Below are 19,007 nucleotides of genomic sequence, written 5' to 3' on the forward strand. Positions count from 1 at the left end.
CCCCGCCACAACAGCACTGAAAATCCTGTTGCAGTTTCCGACATCTTATTTGTGGGAAGCGGGGTTTTCTGCAGTGACAGCAACCAAAACAAAACTACGGAGTAGACTGGACATAAGCAACACACTTCGGGTGTCATTGTCTCCCATTATCCCTAGATGGGACTGTCTCGTTGCAGAGAAACAAGCTCAGGGATCCCACTAATTCAGTTGTAGTGAGTTGTATTTTTCATGCGCTTTGTACTTGTTTTTGTGGTGTATCTTATTTTGAAGGCACGTTTAAACATTACCATGGTGACCATAGAGCGCTAAGGGGCAGAGATGATGTTACATGTTGACGCGATGTTACCAGGACTCTGCTAATAAAGTTGTTTAAAAATACACAATGGATTCACGTTTATTATTATATTTAAAAGAAAGAAGAAAACAGTTTCCATGCCTGTCGTAGGATTTTCTTTTGTTGTATTTATCACCGGTCCGTGAAAATATTGTCTGACATTTAACCGGTTCGTGGCGCAAAAAAGGTTGAGGACCCCTGCTCTAGAGGACTTTAAAAGGAAAAACTTGAGGACCAACCAAAAAGTCCTCACTTGTCTAAAATATCCTCACTACATATAGTATAAAATCCTCATTGTCCTCACAAAAATAGCCATACAAATTAACACACATACACATAACAGAAACACACACAGAAGCCTTTAGAATAAAAAACTTGAGGACCGACCAAAATGTCCTTACTTGTCAAAAATGTATAAACACACATTATCCACAAACACACACTTGTCAAAAATGTATAAACACACATTATCCACAAACACACACTTATAGACACACACTTACACAATTAACAGTTGTGCCGGTCCCAGGCCCGGATAAATACAGAGGGTTGTCGATGAGAAGGTTTCTTCAGCCGTCATCTGTACAAATTTGAAGGTTTCGGACGTTTCGCCTCCTATCCAAGAGGCTTCGTCAGCGAACTAAAGTCTGACTGGTCGTATCGGCCCTATTTATATATCCCTGATGTCCAGACATGGCGGCGCCGGACACAGCTATGACAGGTCCCTACTCTCAGGTTGGGGGGAGCAGAGGACCACTCCCTGCGGCCCCACTGATTGTTCCTACATTCCTGACTAACGACTGGCCTATTTGCCTATTTGCCCCACTCCCACCGGTATCACCTCATCAGCATTACGAATGTTGCCTAACCTGTTTTGCCTAAGCAGGCTATTGTATGAACGATCCAAATTGAACCTCACCCCACCAGACCGGTTTAATGAACGATTTTGTTGTTTTATAAGAATCGCTTCTTTTACCCCAACAACAAAATCCTTCATTAAACCGGTACGACTGAGAGCTTACACAGACATAGTACAGAAGGTTGTGTCAGGAAGGGCATCCGACGTAAAAAAAATTGCAAATCATATGCAATATGCAAATCAAACCTCTGAATCCCATACTGGATCGATTGAGGCCCGGGTTAACAACGGCCGCCATTGGTACTGTTGACCTTCAGGGTGCGAGTGGAAAATGGACCACTGTTGGTCGAAGAAGGAGAGGAGGGAGGTGTGCCCGGAGGAAAAGAGAGAAATGGAATGCCAAGAGTATAGAACTAAGAGTAGGAACTTTTAATGTAGGACCAATGGCAGGTAAAGGTAGAGAGCTGGTTGACATGATGCAGAGAAGGAAAATGGACATACTGTGTGTCCAGGAGACCAGGTGGAAAGGGAGCAAGACTAGAAGCTTAGGGTCAGGGTTGAAGTTGTTCTATCATGGTGAAGACAGAAAGAGAAATGGAGTTGGGGTTATCTTAAAAGAGGAGTTTGTTAGGAATGTCTTAGAAGTAAAAAGAGTATCAGATAGAATGATGAGTCTGAAGCTAGAAATTGAAGGCGTACTGTTCAATGTTGTTTGTGGGTATGTCCCACAAGTAGGATGTGAGCCGGCGGAGAAGGAGAAATTTTGGTTGGACTTTGATGAAGTCATACAGAACATCCAGAGAAGTGAGAGGGTTGTAATTGGTGGAGACTTCAATGGACATGTTGGGGCAGGAAACAAAGATGATGAGGAGGTGATGGGCAGTTTGGACTCCAGATGAGGAACGCTGAAGGACAGATGGTGGTTGACTTTGCTAAGAGAATGGAAATGGCTATTGTGAATACGTTCTTTCAGAAGAGACAGGAACATAGGGTGACCTATAAGAGTGGAGGAAGAAGTACACAGGTAGAATACATTTTGTGTCAACGGCGCCATCTAAAGGAAATCAGTGACTGCAAAGTAGTGGTTGGTGAGAGTGTAGCCATACAGCATAGGTTGGTGGTGTGTAGGATGACGCTGGCAGTGAGGAAGATGAAGAAACCAAAGGCTGAAGTGAGGACAAAATGGTGGAAGTTGAAAAAGGAAGAGTGTTGCATGACATTTAGGAAGGAGGAGAGACAAGCACTGGGTGGGAAAGAGGTCCTTCCAGATGACTGGCAAACTACAGCGAACATAATCAGAGACACAGGTCGGAAAGTACTTGGTGTATCGAGTGGAGGAAAGGTAGATAAGGAGACTTGGTGGTGGAATGGGGAGGTACAGGGGTGTATACAGAGAAAGAGGTTAGCAAAGAAGAAGTAGGATACTGAGAGGACGGACGAGAGTAGACAGCAGTGCAAGGAGATGCAGCGCACGGTTAAAGTAAAGGTGGCAAAGGCCAAATAAGAGGCCTATGATGACTTGTATGCTAGGCTGGACAGCAAGGAAGGCGAGATTGATCTTTACAGGCTGGCGAGACAGAGAGACAAAGATGGTCAGGACCTGCAGCAGGTTCGGGTGATTAAGGATATAGATGGCAATGTGTTAACAGGTACCAGTAGTGTGATGGCAAGATGGAAAGAGTACTTTGAAGAATTGATGAATGAGGAAAATGAGAAGGAACAAAGAGTAGAAGACGTGACTGTTGTTGACCAAGACGTAGCAAACATTAGCAAGGATGAAGTGAGGAGGGCGCTGAAGAGGATGAAGGGGGGAAAGGCACTCGGGCCTGATGATTTACCAATCGAGGTATGGAAGTGTCTTGGAGAGGTGGCGGTGGTGTTCCTGACTGGGTTATTCAACATGATCTTAGATGGTGAACAGATGCCTGAAGAATGGAGACGAAGTGTACTCGTGCCCATTTTTAAGAACAAAGGAGATGCAGAGTTGTACTAAGTACAGAGGAATAAAGTTGATGAGCCATACAATGAAACTCTGGGAGAGAGTAATTGAAGCTAGACTAAGAGCAGAAGTGAACATTTGTGAACAGCAGTAGGGCTTCATGTCAAAAAAGAGTACGACAGATGCAATGTTTGCTTTAAGAATGCTGATAGAGAAGTACAGAGAAGGTCAGAAGGAATTGCATTGTGTCTTTGTAGATCTGGAGAAAGCGTACGACAGGGTGCCCAGAGAAGAACTGTGGTATTGCATGAGGAAGTCTGGAGTGACAGAAAAGTCTGTCAGAGCAGTGCAAGACATGTATCATGACTGTCGGACAGTTGTGAGGTGTGCTGTCGGTGTGACTGATGTGACGATGTTAGACAAGAATCTCCCTGGACCATGATGTTTGCAGATGACATTGTGACCTTTAGGAAGAACAGGGAACAGGTGGCGGAGAAATTAGAATTGTGGAGATATGCCCTGGAAAGGAGAGGAATGAAGATCAGTCGCAGCAAGACAGAATATATGTGTGTGAATGAGAGGGATCCAAGTCCAGGAGTGATGCTACAGGGATAAGAGATAAAGAAGGTGCAGGATTTTAAGTACTTGGGGTCAACTGTCCAGAGCAATGGAGAGTGAGGAAAAGAGATGAAGAAGCGTGTCCAGGCAGGCTGGAGCGGCTGGAGAAAAATGTCAGGTGTGATGTGTGATAGAAGGGTTTCAGCTAGGATGAAAGAAAAAGGTATAAAACAGTGGTGAGACCAGCCATGATGTTTGGACTGGAGACGGTGCCACTGAAGAAAAGACAGCAGAGCTGGAGGTAGCAGAGCTGAAGATGTTGAGATTTTCTTTGGGAGTGACCAGGTTGGATAGAATCTGGAATGAGTACATTAGAGGGACAACTCATATTAGAGGCTTTGGAGAGAAAGTCAGAGAGGCCAGACTGAGATGGTTTGGATATGTCCAGAGGAGAGAGAACGACTATATCGGGTGAAGGATGCTGAATCTTGAACTGCCAGGCAGGAGACCGAGAGGAAGACCGCAGAGGAGGTTTATGGATGTAGTCAAAGAGGACATGAAGGTAGCTGGTGTGAGAGAGGAGGATGCACAAAACCGGGATGGATGGAGGACATTGATTCGCTGTGGCGACCCCTGTAGGGAAAAGCCGAAAGGAAAAGAAGAAGAAGACACATTAACAGACACTGTGCTGTCACGAAAGGCTGTGTCCTGGACGGCAAGTACATTCCCTTAAGATGGCTTCACCCAGAGAGAGTTTTGGCCCCATCTGGTGGAAGGCAGCAATTAAAACCCCACACCTGTGGCTGATCACGGCTTGATTGGCAAGAAAGGCTTTTAAGGCAGAAAGCCTCTGAGTGTGCAGGGCGGGGGAGACTAGCTCTGTTGCTGTGCTCTGTGGAGAAATTGATTGCCGCGTGGAACTCATTGCTAGTTGGGACCACACGACAGGACACTGGATTCGGACCTTGCTAAAGGTGGCTAGGCTACATGAGGAGGACGTCAAGAGGGGTGAGGCCTAGAGACTCTTGGAAAACAACTCCGTCTTCAGTTTCACCTCAGAAGAGACTTTATTATGATTTAAATAATGAAAGAGACACTATTCTTGCCTTTGTTACTTGTGAATTCCCCCCTGAAACCCTTTATTAAAACCTTTGTTTGTATTCAAACCTGTCGCCCATTGCGCTTCTTGTCCTATCCCGCTGAGAGCTCGCCTCTCATGATATCACAACACACACAAAAAAACAAACACACACACACACACAAAGCGGCCTTCAGGATGAAAAATTTGAGGACCGACCCAAAAGTCCTCACTTGTCGAAAATGTCCTCACTACGTATGGTATAAAATCCTAGGTGTCCTCACAAAACTAGCCATACAAATTCTCTCTCTCTCTCTCTCTCTCTCTCTCTCTCTCTCTCTCTCTCTCTCTCTCTCTCTCTCTCTCTCTCTCTCTCTCTCTCTCTCTCTCTCTCTCTCTCTCTCTCTCTCTCTCTCTCTCTCTCTCTCTCTCTCTCTCTCTCTCTCTCTCTCTCTCTCTCTCTCTCTCTCTCTCTCTCTCTCTCTCTCTCTCTCTCTCTCTCTCTCTCTCTCTCTCTCTCTCTCTCTCTCTCTCTCTCTCTCTCTCTCTCTCTCTCTCTCTCTCTCTCTCACGCACACACACACCTTCCCTTTCACACACACTTACACATTAACAGATACACACACGAGATGAATATATAGACCCTTTAGAAGCCTTTAGAATGAAAATTATGTGAGGACCGACCAAAAAGTCCTCACTTGTCAAAAATGTCCTCACTACGTATGGTATAAAATTGTCGTGGTCCTCACAAAAATAGCCATACAAATTCACGCAGACACGCAAACACACACATACAGATGCCGTCCTTTTTATACTATGATGTAATGAGAGGCTGGGTCATGGAGGGGAAATATATTCCTCTAAGATGGCCCCACCCAGCAAGCGTTTTGGCCCCATCTGGTGGAAGGCAGCAACCCAAACCCCACACCTGTGGCTGATCATGGCTTGATCGGCATGCAAGGCTTTAAGGCCAGAGAGCTTCTGAGTGTGGTGGCCAGGGAGACAAGCTTCATTGTTGTCCTCTGTGGAGGAACACCGAGAAACGAATTGCTGCATGGAACTCGTCGCCAGTTGGGACCCTAGGACGGAACGCTGGATTTGGAACCTCGCTAATGGTGGCTAGGCTACCTAGGAAGGACATCAAAAGGGGTGAGGCCTAAAAATACATGGAAAAGAACCCTATCTTCAGTTTCACCTCAAAAGAGACTGTTTAAGAATTGGAATATTATTGCCTTTTTTTGCCTTTGAATTTCCCCCTGAAACTCCTTATTAAAATCTTTGTTTGCATTCAAACCTGTCGCCCATTGCACTCTTTGTCCTGCCCCGCTGAGAGCTAGCCTCTCATGATATCACAATACACACTTACACTTTAACAGGTACACACACACGTGCACACACACACGCACACACACACACACACACACACACACACACACACACACACACACACACACACACACACACACACACACACACACACACACACACACACACACACACACACACACACAGAGGCCTTTCGGATGAAAAACTTGAGGACTGATCAAAAAGTCCTCACTTGTCAAAAATGTCCTCACTACATAAGATTTAAAATCCTAGTAGTCCTCACAAAACTAGCCAGAGAAATTCACACACAAACACAGGCGCACCCCCAAAGCGTGTGTAGCGCTGAAAGCTCGATTACCTCGTTGGTATTGGGAAGCTGACGGCAGTTGGATGAAGAAGACGATGAGGATGAGGGTGAAAAACACAAAACAGTGTCATGATGAAGATGAAGAGGATGAAGGCGGAGCCCTGAGGCGCGCCTGCACGAGCGCCATCCACCCGTGCGTGGCTTATTTGAGGGTGTGTGTGGGGGGGGACAGGGTCGGGCTCTCACCACCGTGTCCATGTAGGCTTCGGTCCAGATGATGTCGTGGTCGTGGTTGATGACCATGGGCCGACTCAGTACGTGAAGGTACTCCATCACGTTCTCCTGCACGTCGGCCAGCGTCGACACGTGCGTGTAGTACCCTGGATGCAGGCACACGCGTGTAAATACGCACACAAGACTGGTGACAAGACTGGACACGGACGTTAGAAAATGTCCACCTTTGTTGTTGCAGGCGATCCATTTGGTGTTTTGGGCGAACGTCATCTCTCGGCCAATCAAGTACGTGAAGACGCGCACCTGAATCGGAAAAAACGAGATGAATGGCGTTAGGGGGGCGTGAATCTCCAAGTGACTGGGGGGGGGGGGTGCGCTGACCCTGCGCTCAGGCCAGTTGAACTCCTCAAAGACCGACTCAAAGTCCTCCATGGCCCCATCTGTGATCAGCATGATGGCCTGGTTGCACATGCTGCCCTGACCCAAAACACGAGCCTGCACACGCACCCATACCCACACACCCCCGTTTATCCCGTATTGTGGCGCACGCGGGCGTGCATGTGATGTCAAAGCCGAGCCTCCGTAACCTCATTGAGGATCTTGAAGGATTCTTTCATGGCGTTCTTCAGCTTTGCTTCTCCTTTCACGTGAAGCTCTTCCACCAGTAGCTTGAAGTGCTAATACACAAAGATTGTTTAGAATAGGTGAGAACGCTGTACTCTCTACAGTGATACCTCAGCTCACGAACGTAATTGGTTCCCAGAAAGTGTGTAAGGCGAAAAGTTCATCTGCCAAACATTTATTTCCCATAAGAAACCATTAAAGTGAGAATAATCCGTTCCCAGGTCATCATAAAACATAATTTTCTATTAAATAAGCCTTAAAACAACACAAAATGTACCTTATTTTATGTAGAATAAATGGTCTATTGTATTGTGATGAAAGAAAAAAGTGTACTCTATAATCAAGTCATTTTATTGACCTTTCTGAGGGTTGTTGATGTAGTTGCCTCTTGATATCCGAGTGAAGTTGCCGTGCTTTCTTTGCGGTAATACCGTCACTCATACTGTCCCCTGCTAGCTGCTTTTCGTTAATCCAAGATTTTCAATGTCTTCCATTGCCTGAGACCGTTGCTTCGACAACACAGAAACACCCTTAGCCACTCGGAACAATGGTCGAGGACACAAAACAAAATGACGGTCAAGCAGAAGAAGGAGATCATAAAAAAACAGTGGTGTGCGTCTGTGGGACTTAGCCACACGTATAAATGGTCAACTTAGTGTACTGGTACTGGGACGCTAAGGGTGTTTCAGTGTTGTCTAAGCAATGGTCTCAGGCAATAGAAGAGGTTGAAAAACTTCTGTTTTTCAGTACAGCTAGCAGGGGACAGTGTGAGTGAGGTTATTATGGCCGAGAAACCACGGCAACTTCACTCGGATATCATCGAGGCAACTACATCAACGACCATCACAAAGGTGAATAAAACTACTTTATTATATAGTACAGTTTATTTTTTTCATTGTAATACAATAGCACATTTATTATACATAAAATAAGGTATATTTTATGTAGTTTTAAAGGACAACCGACGTCTCCGGACAAGTTGTGTCCATAATTTGTAAAATGGCTTCAAATGACTTCTACTGAGCGTATTTTAATACGATTCCACCGTATATAGCTATATTTTTTGTTTTAAGACTAGTTCTGAATATTCAAGAAGTCTTGTTTTTGAGTTGGTGACGAGTCCGTACATGACGTCACTAAAGGAACGCCCCCTGACCGAAAAAAAAGACACATTGTAGCAGTCCTGCCATCACGTCAATGTATTTTGCTGTATTGTTTGGTCTGAAAACCTTGTGTTGCACCCAAAACCCGCCAGAAGAGGGCTTCCAAGCTCCATATAAGGAATTTATCAGCCTGTGGAAACGGAGGTGGACACAGGAGGTCGCCATTTTGTGCCTCTTTTCTGGTGATCGTTTCTCCCCAATGTTGCCTCAAAATGGCATGGAATAAATTATTTAATCGATTGCAAACATGTATGCTTTCTTCTTACTAACTACATATCCGTCGCGCCATTGGTCAACTTGGTCACGTGTCTTGTTACGTGAGCCGCCATCGGTCGCGCCATTGGTCGACTTGGTCACATGAGCCGCCATCGGTCGCGCGATTGGTCGACTTGGCCGTGTGACTTTGTCACGTGACACGCCATCGGTCGCGCCATTGGTCAACTTGGTCAGGTGACTTGGTTACGTGCCCAGCACCCGTGTAGCAGAGCCATTTTCATTTTCAGACGCTAGCTCGTGTGTAGCAGACGAGATTGAAGTGTTTGTGTTAAAAGGTAAAATGGGAAGCAGAAGAAGATTGAGGACTTTTTTAAATTGTATACATAATACAGTAAGATGTAAGCGTTGCAGTTTCCCTGTTGTGTTATGTACATGCCCACTGTACTGTATATGAATGCAATCGTTTTTTGCAACAATGTTTCTTGTTTTGTCTGCTGAAGCGCGATGATTTTGAAAATTATTAACATTCCATACTGTGTATTAAAGGACAGCCGATGTGTAGTTCTGAAGATTAAAGCATACATGTTTACAATCATTAAAGAATTATATGTGCCATTTTGAGGCAACTTTGGGGGAACATCTCCCAAAAAAAAGGGAGCTAATGGCCAGCTCCGTTTCTTATATGGCGCTTGGCTGCCCTCTTTTGGCGGCTTTTGTTTAATGCAGTTCGGCGCAGGATCGGTTATATCGATATTTTTTCGGACTCCCTTGAATATCGATATAACGAGACTTTACTGTATTTGAATCATATTCATAACTGGAGGTGTAACAAGAAAGCATATTCTCCGAATCTGAAGCCATTGTTTCGATTCTCAAGCAATGCAAGACGTCTTGGCGTGACGTCACAAACTGGGGGCGGGACTTTCTGGTTTCTTATGGGAAATAAATGTTTGGCAGACGAACTTTTTGCCTTCCACACACTTTCTGGGAACCAATTAAATTCGTAAAATGAGGTATCACTGTACATCTGTTTGTTTACTCGTTTTTCTTTTGAAGCCGGTCTATAATTCGTCGGTGAATGCACGAGTGTTATTTAGCATTTGCGTGACGGAGAGGTTACCTCCCTGTTGTCCAGGTCAGCTTGGACCAAAGTTCCTTTGAAGCACGGCTCCACGTAACGCACGTAATCCGTGTACTACACACACACACACACACACACACACACACACACACACACACACACACACACACACATACACACACACGTGTAAGGCCTGTGGCGTGTATGCGGCTGAGCGAGCGCGGTTCCCTCACGGCGATGACGTTGACAAAGTCGTTCTCCCCCAGCGTGTCGAGGATGGTGTTGATGGTGTGCTTGGCGATGGTCATCTTCAAGCCCTTCATGCTGCCGCTGATGTCCACCATGATGATGATGTCTTTGGGCGACGTGGCCGCCTGGATGTACCTGAGCCAAGCGAGACCCACACAACACAACCCGAATTACTAGCAGATGTCACGGGAAGGCAGCTCCCAACCAGGATCATGTCGTTCTTTCGCACCAACGAGACCCAAAGGGGGCAGCAAAGCACTCGTTTGTGCAAAATGAAACTCCTCAACACATTTGCGCATGCTTCCATGGCACCCAGTTGCCACCAACAGGCAGAAAAGCACTACTTTAGTCCAAATTTGTTCACATTATGATAAAGGGAAATGCACAGCCATTTGAACGACATAAATAAATAAACAAATAAATAACCAAATAAATAAATACATAAAGACAAAGGCATGCAAACAGTTAAATAAATAAATAAATAAATAAATAAATAAATAAATAAATAACTGTCCCTGATAGAGAAGCAAATGAATACATTATAAAATAAACAAACAAATAAATAAATATCGATGAGAAGGTTTCTTCAGCCGTCATCTGTACAAAAGTGAAGGTTTCGGACGTTTCGCCTCCTATCCAAGAGGCTTCGTCAGCGAACTAAAGTCTGACTGGTCGTATCGGCCCCATTTATATATCCCTAATGTCCAGACCAGAATGAAAATTGTAAAGAGCAGTACATTGGGGAGACTCAACAAATTCTCAAAAAAAGACTTTATCAACATCGCAGGGATAATACTAGTGGGCCCCAATCGGCAGTACATTTGCACCTAAAAGCTAGCAACCACTCATTTGACGACAATGAGGTTAAAATCTTAGCGAAAGAACATAGATGGTTTGAAAGGGGGGTGAAAGAGGCGATTCTTATAAAACAACAAAATCCTTCATTAAACCGGTCTGGTGGTGTGAGGTTCAATTTGGATCGTTCATACAATAGCCTGTTCAGGCAAAACAGGTTAGGCAACTTTCGCAATGCTGATGAGGGTCGTTATGCTGATGAGGTGATACCGGGGGAGTGGGTGTAATAGGCCAATCCTGTACGACTGAGAGCTTACACAGACGAAATAAATAAATAGGAAAATAAATAAATAAATTACAAAATAAACAAGTAAACAAATGAATAAATACATTCATGAATAAATTCATAAATAAATAAACAAATAAATAAACCAATTAGTAAATAAACAGTCCAAATATAATTAAATAATTGCATCGATACATATATACAAATAAAAAAAAACAAATAAATACATAGTACATAAATATATTAGCTAGATGAATGAAAAGGTTTCTTCAGCCGTCATCTGTACTTCTTTGAAGGTGTCGGACGTTTCGCTTCTTATCCAACTAAAGTCTTAGTAGTTTAGGCCCTATTTATATACCCCTACTGTCCAGACATGGCAGTGTCAGACTCTGCTATGATAGGTCCATGCTCTCAGGTTGGGGGGAGCAGAGTACCACTCCCTGCAGCCCCACTGATAGTTCCTACTCTTCTGACTAACGACTGGCCTGATTGCCCCACTTTGACCAGTATCACCTCATCAGTATTACCGGTCGAAGTGGGGCAATCAGGCCAGTCGTTAGTCAGTACTCTGCTCCCCCCAACCTGAGGATATATATATATATATATATATATATATATATATATATATATATATATATATATATATATATATATATATATATATATATATATATATATATATATATATATATATATATATATATGGGTGGTGTCTGTCCCCCATTTTAGCTCCAGAGGCCAGGAAGCTTGAGTGTTCTGCGCAGTATCCGTGCTGTTCCCAGCACTGCGCTTTTCTGGACCGAGATATTCGATGTTGTTCCCGGGATCTGTTGCAACCACTCGTCGAGTTTGGGGGTCACTGCCCCGAGTGCTCCGACCACCACAGGCACGACTGTCACCTTTACCTTCCAGGCTCTCTCCAGCTCCTCTCTGAGCCCTTGGTATTTCTCGATTTTCTCATGTTCCTTCTTTCCGATGTTTCCATTACTCGGGACCGCTACATCCACGACAACGGCTTTCCTTTCCCCTTTATCTATGACCACGATATCTGGTTGGTTGGCCATTACCATCTTGTCGGTCTGTATCTGGAAGTCCCACAGGATCTTTGCTCGGTCATTCTCCACCACCTTGGGAGGTGTTTCCCATTTGACCTTGGGGTTTCCAGTCCATACTCCGCACAGATGTTTCGGTAGACTATGCCAGCCACCTGGTTATGGCGCTCCATGTAGGCTTTCCCTGCCAGCATCTTACACCCTGCAGTTATGTGTTGGATTGTCTCAGGTGCCTCTTTGCACAACCTACACCTTGGGTCTTGTCTGGTGTGGTATATCCCTGCCTCGATGGCTCTGGTGTTCAGGGCCTGCTCTTGGGCAGCCAGGATGAGTGCCTCTGTGCTGTCCTTTAGGCCAGCCCTTTCGAGCCACTGATAGGACTTCTTGAGATCAGCCACTTCTGCTATGGTTCGGTGGTACATCCCGTGTAGGGGCTTTTCCTCCCATGATTGTCCCTCTTCCATCACCTCATCCTCTGTTCCCCATTGTCATCATTTGGAACCTTTTCTTTGATGTATTCATGTAGCTTGGATGTTTCATCCTGGACAGTGGCTCTCACACTCACGAGTCCCCGGCCTCCTTCCTTACGGCTTGTGTACAGTCTCAGGGTGCTGGACTTGGGATGGAACCCTCCGTGCATGGTGAGGAGTTTTCGGGTCTTAACATCCGTGGTCTGAATCTCTTCCTTTGGCCACCTTATTATTCCTGCAGGGTATCTGGTCACTGCCAGGGCATAGCTGCTTATTGCCCGGGTCTTGATCTTGCCATTGAGCTGGCTTCTCAGGACTTGCCTCACTCGCTGGAGGTATTTGGTCGTCGCCGCTTTCCTTGTTGCTAGTTCGAAGTTGCCATTGGCCTGTGGTATACCGAGGTACTTGGAGCTGTTTTCAATGTCTGCTATTGTTCCTTCAGGGAGTGAGACCCCTTCAGTGTGGACTCCCTTGCCCCTCTTAGTCACCATCCGACTACATTTCTCCAGCCCGAATGACATCCCGATGTCACTGCTGTAGATCCTTGTTGTGTGGATCAGGGAGTCTGTCCCTTTCGCTCTTAGCATACAACTTTATGCCATCCATGTAGAGGAGGTGACTAATTGTAGCTCAATTTCTGAGGTGGTATCCATAGCTTGTCTTGGCGTTTCTTTGGCTGGGGGTTGAGTTCTATGCAGAACAGCAGTGAGGAGAGTGAATCACCGTGGTATATGCCACATCTGATGGACACTTGCGTTAGTGGCTTGCCATTGGCTTCAAGTGTGGTTTTCCACATCCTCATTGAGTTTGCAACGAAGGCTCTCAGGGTCCTGTTGACCTTATACAACTCCAAGCATTCAGTGATCCATGTGTGTGGCATCGAGTCATATGCTTTCTTGTAATCAATCCAGGCGTGCACAGGTTGGTATGTCGGGACCTGCAGTCTTGTGCGACTGTTTGGTCAACCAGCAGCTGATGTTTGGCACCTCTAGTATCTCTACCAATGCCTTTATGTGCTTTGCTCACGTGTTGATCCATGTGTCCACTTAACCACAATGATGCCTGACATGAGCTGCTCCATGTTGTGGAGAGACAGGTTATTGGCCGATAGTTGGAAGAATAGAGAATTTATATACAGTAAAGTCTCGTTATATCGATATTCAAGGGAGTCCGAAAAAATAGCGATATAACCGGGACTATCGATATATCCGACCCTGTTTGCATGTAATTTTCTCCGTGCGTGCATAGAAATAGTATCGATATAACCGGGACTATCGATATATCCGATATCGATATAACGAGACTTTACTGTATTATAATTTATATATTATATTCTCATTTATTATTATATATTATAATATATTATATTCTCATATATATATATATATATATATATATACAGTATATCGATTTCAAGGGAGTCTATATTATATATCTCGACCCTGTTTGCATGTAATTTTCTCCGTGCGTGCATAGAAATAGTATCGATATAACCGGGACTATCGATATATCCGATATCGATATAACGAGACTTTACTGTATATATATATATATATATATATATATATATATATATATATATATATATATATATATATATATATATATATATATATATATATATATATATATATATATATATATATATATATATATATATATATATTCTCTATATAAATTCTCTTCTCAATATAAATTGAATAAACAAATAAGTTGACTAAATAAATAGGGACATATAAATATATAAACAAATGAACAAATAAACAAAAGAACATATGAATAATTACCGTATTTTCCGCACTATAAGGCGCACCTAAAAGTCTTCATTTTTTTCTAAAGCTAAGCTTTTCTAAAACCATGCGCCTTATAATCCGGTGCGCCTTATATATGGATCAATATTGAGCCGCAACAAGTCTCGCAACTACGGTAAGCAGCCGAGATTTTTTTTCCGCGTAGAAGAAGTAGCGCGCGGTGCATGCTGGGATATATTACAATGTGTCAACAGAGCATTTAAAACTAGACTGCGAACTGCGCGGCAGCAGTGAATGACAGGAGGCGAACACACGGTCACCAAGACGGGGACACTATCTGCCAGTGGATCGTACATGCCTGGGCTGATATATCTGTCTCAACTGTGGTCCGCGCTTTCAAGTAGGCAGGAATTGTCACCGAACTGCCAGACAACAACAGCGACACTGATTCCACGAATGACAACTTGGATGAGACGGGCGTGTTGGATGCCGCATTCGCTCAGCTGTTCAATTCGGACACGGAAGAATTCCAGGGATTCGTCTATGAGGATTTCACGGATCTTTACCTGTTTCCTTTGTGTGTTTACAGTTCAACAAGTTTGGTCATATTGTGAATATGGACATTAACGCGTGAACAACAGTTATTATGCGATTGCTTTAGAGTTATTATTGTTATTGTTATTGCTTTCATCAGAAAAACGTTTTATAGCATCTAAAATACCCAAAACTATTTTTAATCATTATTTTTAGTCGAATACAAAACACCAATAAAAATGACTTAAGTGTGCTAAAACTGCAACAAATTGAGCTGCGAATTGGGGATTTTCAGAAAGTCCCGCCGCCAGTTCGTGACGTCACGACATGACGTCATGCCTTGCTCAAGAATCAAAACAATGGCTTCAGATTCGGAGAAGTGGCTTTCTTGTTAGTCATCCAGTTATGAATATGATTCAAATAGTTCTGAAGAGGAAAGCATAAATGTTTGCAATCGATTAAAGGAGTCCTCCCATATCAATTCAAGCCGTCAATCAGAATCAGAAAATCGTTATTCGTCCCACAATGGGGAAATTTGCAATGACAGCAATGTAGCACCCAGAAAATGCAGAAGATGGCGCCCAAGCTCCGTTGGAAATGGGCTGATTTGTCTGCTGGGAATTTGTGTCAGCGAATATCAAATAGTTGTCTTAGTGCAACACACAACGATTCACCATTGCGTTATTTATGTGTTTTCCTTCTAATTTCACCATCATCACGGATCAACACGAAGTTTTCATTCAAACAAAGTACCGCAAAATGCATTGTCTGTTGCCTTTTCGGTCAGGGGCATTCCAAACGTGACGTCACGTGGGGATCGTCATCAACTCGAAAACAAGACTTCCTGAATATTCAGCGTGAGTCTTAAAACGTAAAATATAACTATATGCGGTGGAATCTTTGTAAAATACGCTCAGTCGAAGTCATTAGAAGTGATTTTACAAACTATGGACACAACTTGTCCGGAGGCGTCAGTTGTCCTGTAAGAGTGTTAGTACAGTAAAGTCTCGTTATATCGATATTCAAGGGAGTCCGAAAAAATATCGATATAACCGGGACTATCGATATATCCGACCCTGTTTGCATGTAATTTTCCCCGTGCGTGCATAGAAATAGTATTGATATCACCGGGACTATTGATATATCCGATATCGATATAACGAGACTTTACTGTATATTGTGATTGCACTTACTGTTACGTTTAATTTACCGTAACAGCAACAGAATGTTTTTTACATGTTTACTGACTGGAGGAAAAGTTCCCCTCCTCTATATGTGATATACATGTTGGACTACATGTTATAGCTTGCTGTTCTTAAAAGATAAACTGTCACGAATATTTTACCTCAGAGAAAATAATAAAACAGTTTGTAGTATATGACACACTCGTTGTGTTAAGTTCATACTGTCTACTAGATACATTATCTAATTTACAACAGATTCTTTACTTACAGACAGTGGCTTTTTTTAGGTGTTCAATTACCTTACATGTTTCGGCATATACTTCCGCCTTCGTCAGAGTGTCACGGATGTTGTTGTGACACACCTTTTTCAGCTGATGTTACTATGAGGGCGTGACCTACCTGTCAGATCTGACAGGCAAGTCATGCCCCCCCGCTGTCCGCTCGTCCCTCCAGGACACTGCTCCAGGTGGTAGAGAGCATGTAAGCTCCATCATCTGTTGTTGACCTTGTCCCTCGTGGAGTTCTGTGGACGGTGCTTCAGGAGTATACGGTACAGGAGCGCCAGATACAGGCCGTTCGGTCCCTGTACGACCAATGTCATAGTCTGGTTCGCATTGCGGGCAGTAAGTCAGAATCGTTTCCAGTGAGGGTTGGTCTCCGCCAAGGCTGCCCTTTGTCACCGATTCTGTTCATAACCTTTATGGACTAGGCGCAGCTGAAGCGTTGAAGGGTTCCGTTTTGGTGGCCTCAGTATAGCATCTATGCTTTTTGCAGATGATGTGGTACTGTTGGGGCCTTCAAGCGGAGCTCTCCAACTCTCTCTGGAGCGTTGTGCAGCCGAATGTGAAGCGGTTGGGATGAGAATCAGCACCTCCAAATCTGAGACAATGGTTCTTAGTTGGAAAAGGGTGGAGTGCCCTCTCCAGGTCGGGGAGGAGATCTTGCCTCAAGTGGAGGAGTTTAAGTATCAGGGAGTCTTGTTCATGAATGAGGGTGTGAGGGGGCGCGAGGTCGACAGGCTGATCGGTGTGGCGTCTGCTGTGATGCGGACTTTGTACCAATCTGTCGTGGTGAAGAAGGAGCTGAGACAAAAAGCGAAGCTCTCAATTTACCGGTCGATCTACATCCCAACCCTCATCTATGGTCACGAGCTATGGTTTGTGACCGAAAGAACGAGATCCCGGATACAAGCGGCCGAAATGAGCTTTCTCCGTAGGGTGTCCGTGCTCTCCCTTAGCGATAAGGTGAGAAGCTCGGTCATCCGGGAGGCTCAGAGTCGAGCCGCTTCTCCTCCACATAGAGAGGAGCCAGATGAGGTGGCTCGGGCATCTGATTAGGATGCCCCCTGGACGCCTCCCTGGTGAGGTATTCCGAGCATGCCCCACTGGCAGGAGACCCCGGGGACGACCCAGGACACGCTGGAGAGACTATGTCTCCCGGCTGGCCTGGGAACGCCTCGGGATCCACCAGTACGAGCTAGAAAAAGTGGCTGGGGAGAGGGAAGTCTGGGCTTCCCTACTGAAACTGCTGCCCCCGCCACCAGACCCCGGATAAGCGGCAGAAGATGGATGGATGGATGGGTTTGGCCGTTTTTAATATGTCTGCTCTGTTCTGTATTTTCTCACAACATCTGCGACACTCTGACGAAGGCGGAAGTATACTCCGAAACATGTCAGGTAATTGAAAACCTAAAAAAAGCCACTGTCTGTAAGTGAAGAATCTGTTGTAAAATAACATAAAACATTATATTCCACACTGCCACATGACGTGCCACATGACGTTACGGCAGTGTCTTATAGCAGGGTTGTTGACGGCATCAAGTTGAGAATGACGCAGTTGTAAATAAAGACCATTCACAGGCAAGTCGTCTCCTCATTCCTCCGACATAACACAGTTGTTTAATCATTTTGGGAGTGAATGGAGTTGTCAGAAAGCTGATTTGTAATCTATTAATACAGTTTGACTGACCTATCTGACTGTTTTGTTGACATTCCCTTTCGCGCAGCACCGTCTAAGCAGCGTCTCGTACCGGATGCATAACGTAACCCCAGCCTCTATTGTAGCGCCTTATAATGCGGTGCACCTAATAGTGCGGAAAATACTGTAAATAAAAATACATATATGAGAATAAAAAACACATAAATAAATACATAGCTCAACAAATAAGTAAATAATAAACAAATACATACATACATAAACAAACAAATAAATACATTGACAAAATAGATACATATAAACAAATAAATAAACAAAAATAAACAAACAGAACACCAAATAAATAATTAAATACATGCATGGATACATATATAAAAACAAATAATAAATACAGTGATACCTCGGTTCTCGACCATAATCCATTCCAGAACCCTGTTCGAAAAGCGTTTTGTTCGAACACCAAAATCATTTTTCCCATTACAAATAATGTAAATCGTTTTAATCCGTTCCAACACCCTGAATGTTTACCTTTTTAGTACATTATTTTATACGTTATTTTATGCATGAAATTGCACATTAAAATGCTGACCAACACATATAAAACAAAGTATATCTCAGAAAATGTTAAGCAAAATGGCAAAGACACAAATAACATAAACATAAATGTAACCCAGGCTAATTGTACGTTCGTAAAGAAAAGAATTATGAATAGGATTTTTTACCTTTGTGGTGGTCAGCAGAAGGCGCAGGTGGACGGAGGAAGGAAATTTATTGTTTGGAAGGAGAGTCCCCTTCCATAAAAACTTCGGGGAGCTCTTCTGTCTGAGGGGTGCTCACACGTTCAAATCTCTTTGCTACGGATGACTCGGCTACAGGATGTTCTTTTCTCTTAAAATATCTATCCAATGACACTTGCTCTCACTCCCATAGCCACATCACTAGATTTCACAGCGTCCTTATTCTTTAATATCGTACTGATCATAGATTTCGCCATGCTGTATTCCCTACCAGGGGTGCTCAATTGGTCGATCG

At 43.9% G+C, this 19,007-nt stretch overlaps 1 protein-coding gene across 1 annotated transcript in view; it reads right to left on the reverse strand.

Annotated features, from left to right (window-relative positions):
- The window catches only part of LOC148898428 (voltage-dependent calcium channel subunit alpha-2/delta-4-like), a 60,859-nt gene that overhangs the window by 31,178 nt on the left and 10,674 nt on the right, over positions 1–19,007 (reverse strand). The window contains exons 7-11 of the mRNA XM_088995967.1: positions 9,953–10,103; positions 7,223–7,312; positions 7,017–7,130; positions 6,860–6,938; positions 6,648–6,781 (exon numbers count right to left, since the gene is read on the reverse strand). Coding sequence (XP_088852093.1) covers positions 6,648–6,781; positions 6,860–6,938; positions 7,017–7,130; positions 7,223–7,312; positions 9,953–10,103 — 568 coding nt within the window. The remainder of the gene's footprint in view (positions 1–6,647; positions 6,782–6,859; positions 6,939–7,016; positions 7,131–7,222; positions 7,313–9,952; positions 10,104–19,007) is intronic.

This window comes from Hippocampus bargibanti, linkage group LG05, assembly GCF_051943395.1.
Source record: "Hippocampus bargibanti isolate YZ-2025 linkage group LG05, ASM5194339v1, whole genome shotgun sequence".
In the NCBI taxonomy this organism is placed as follows: Eukaryota; Metazoa; Chordata; class Actinopteri; order Syngnathiformes; family Syngnathidae; genus Hippocampus; species Hippocampus bargibanti.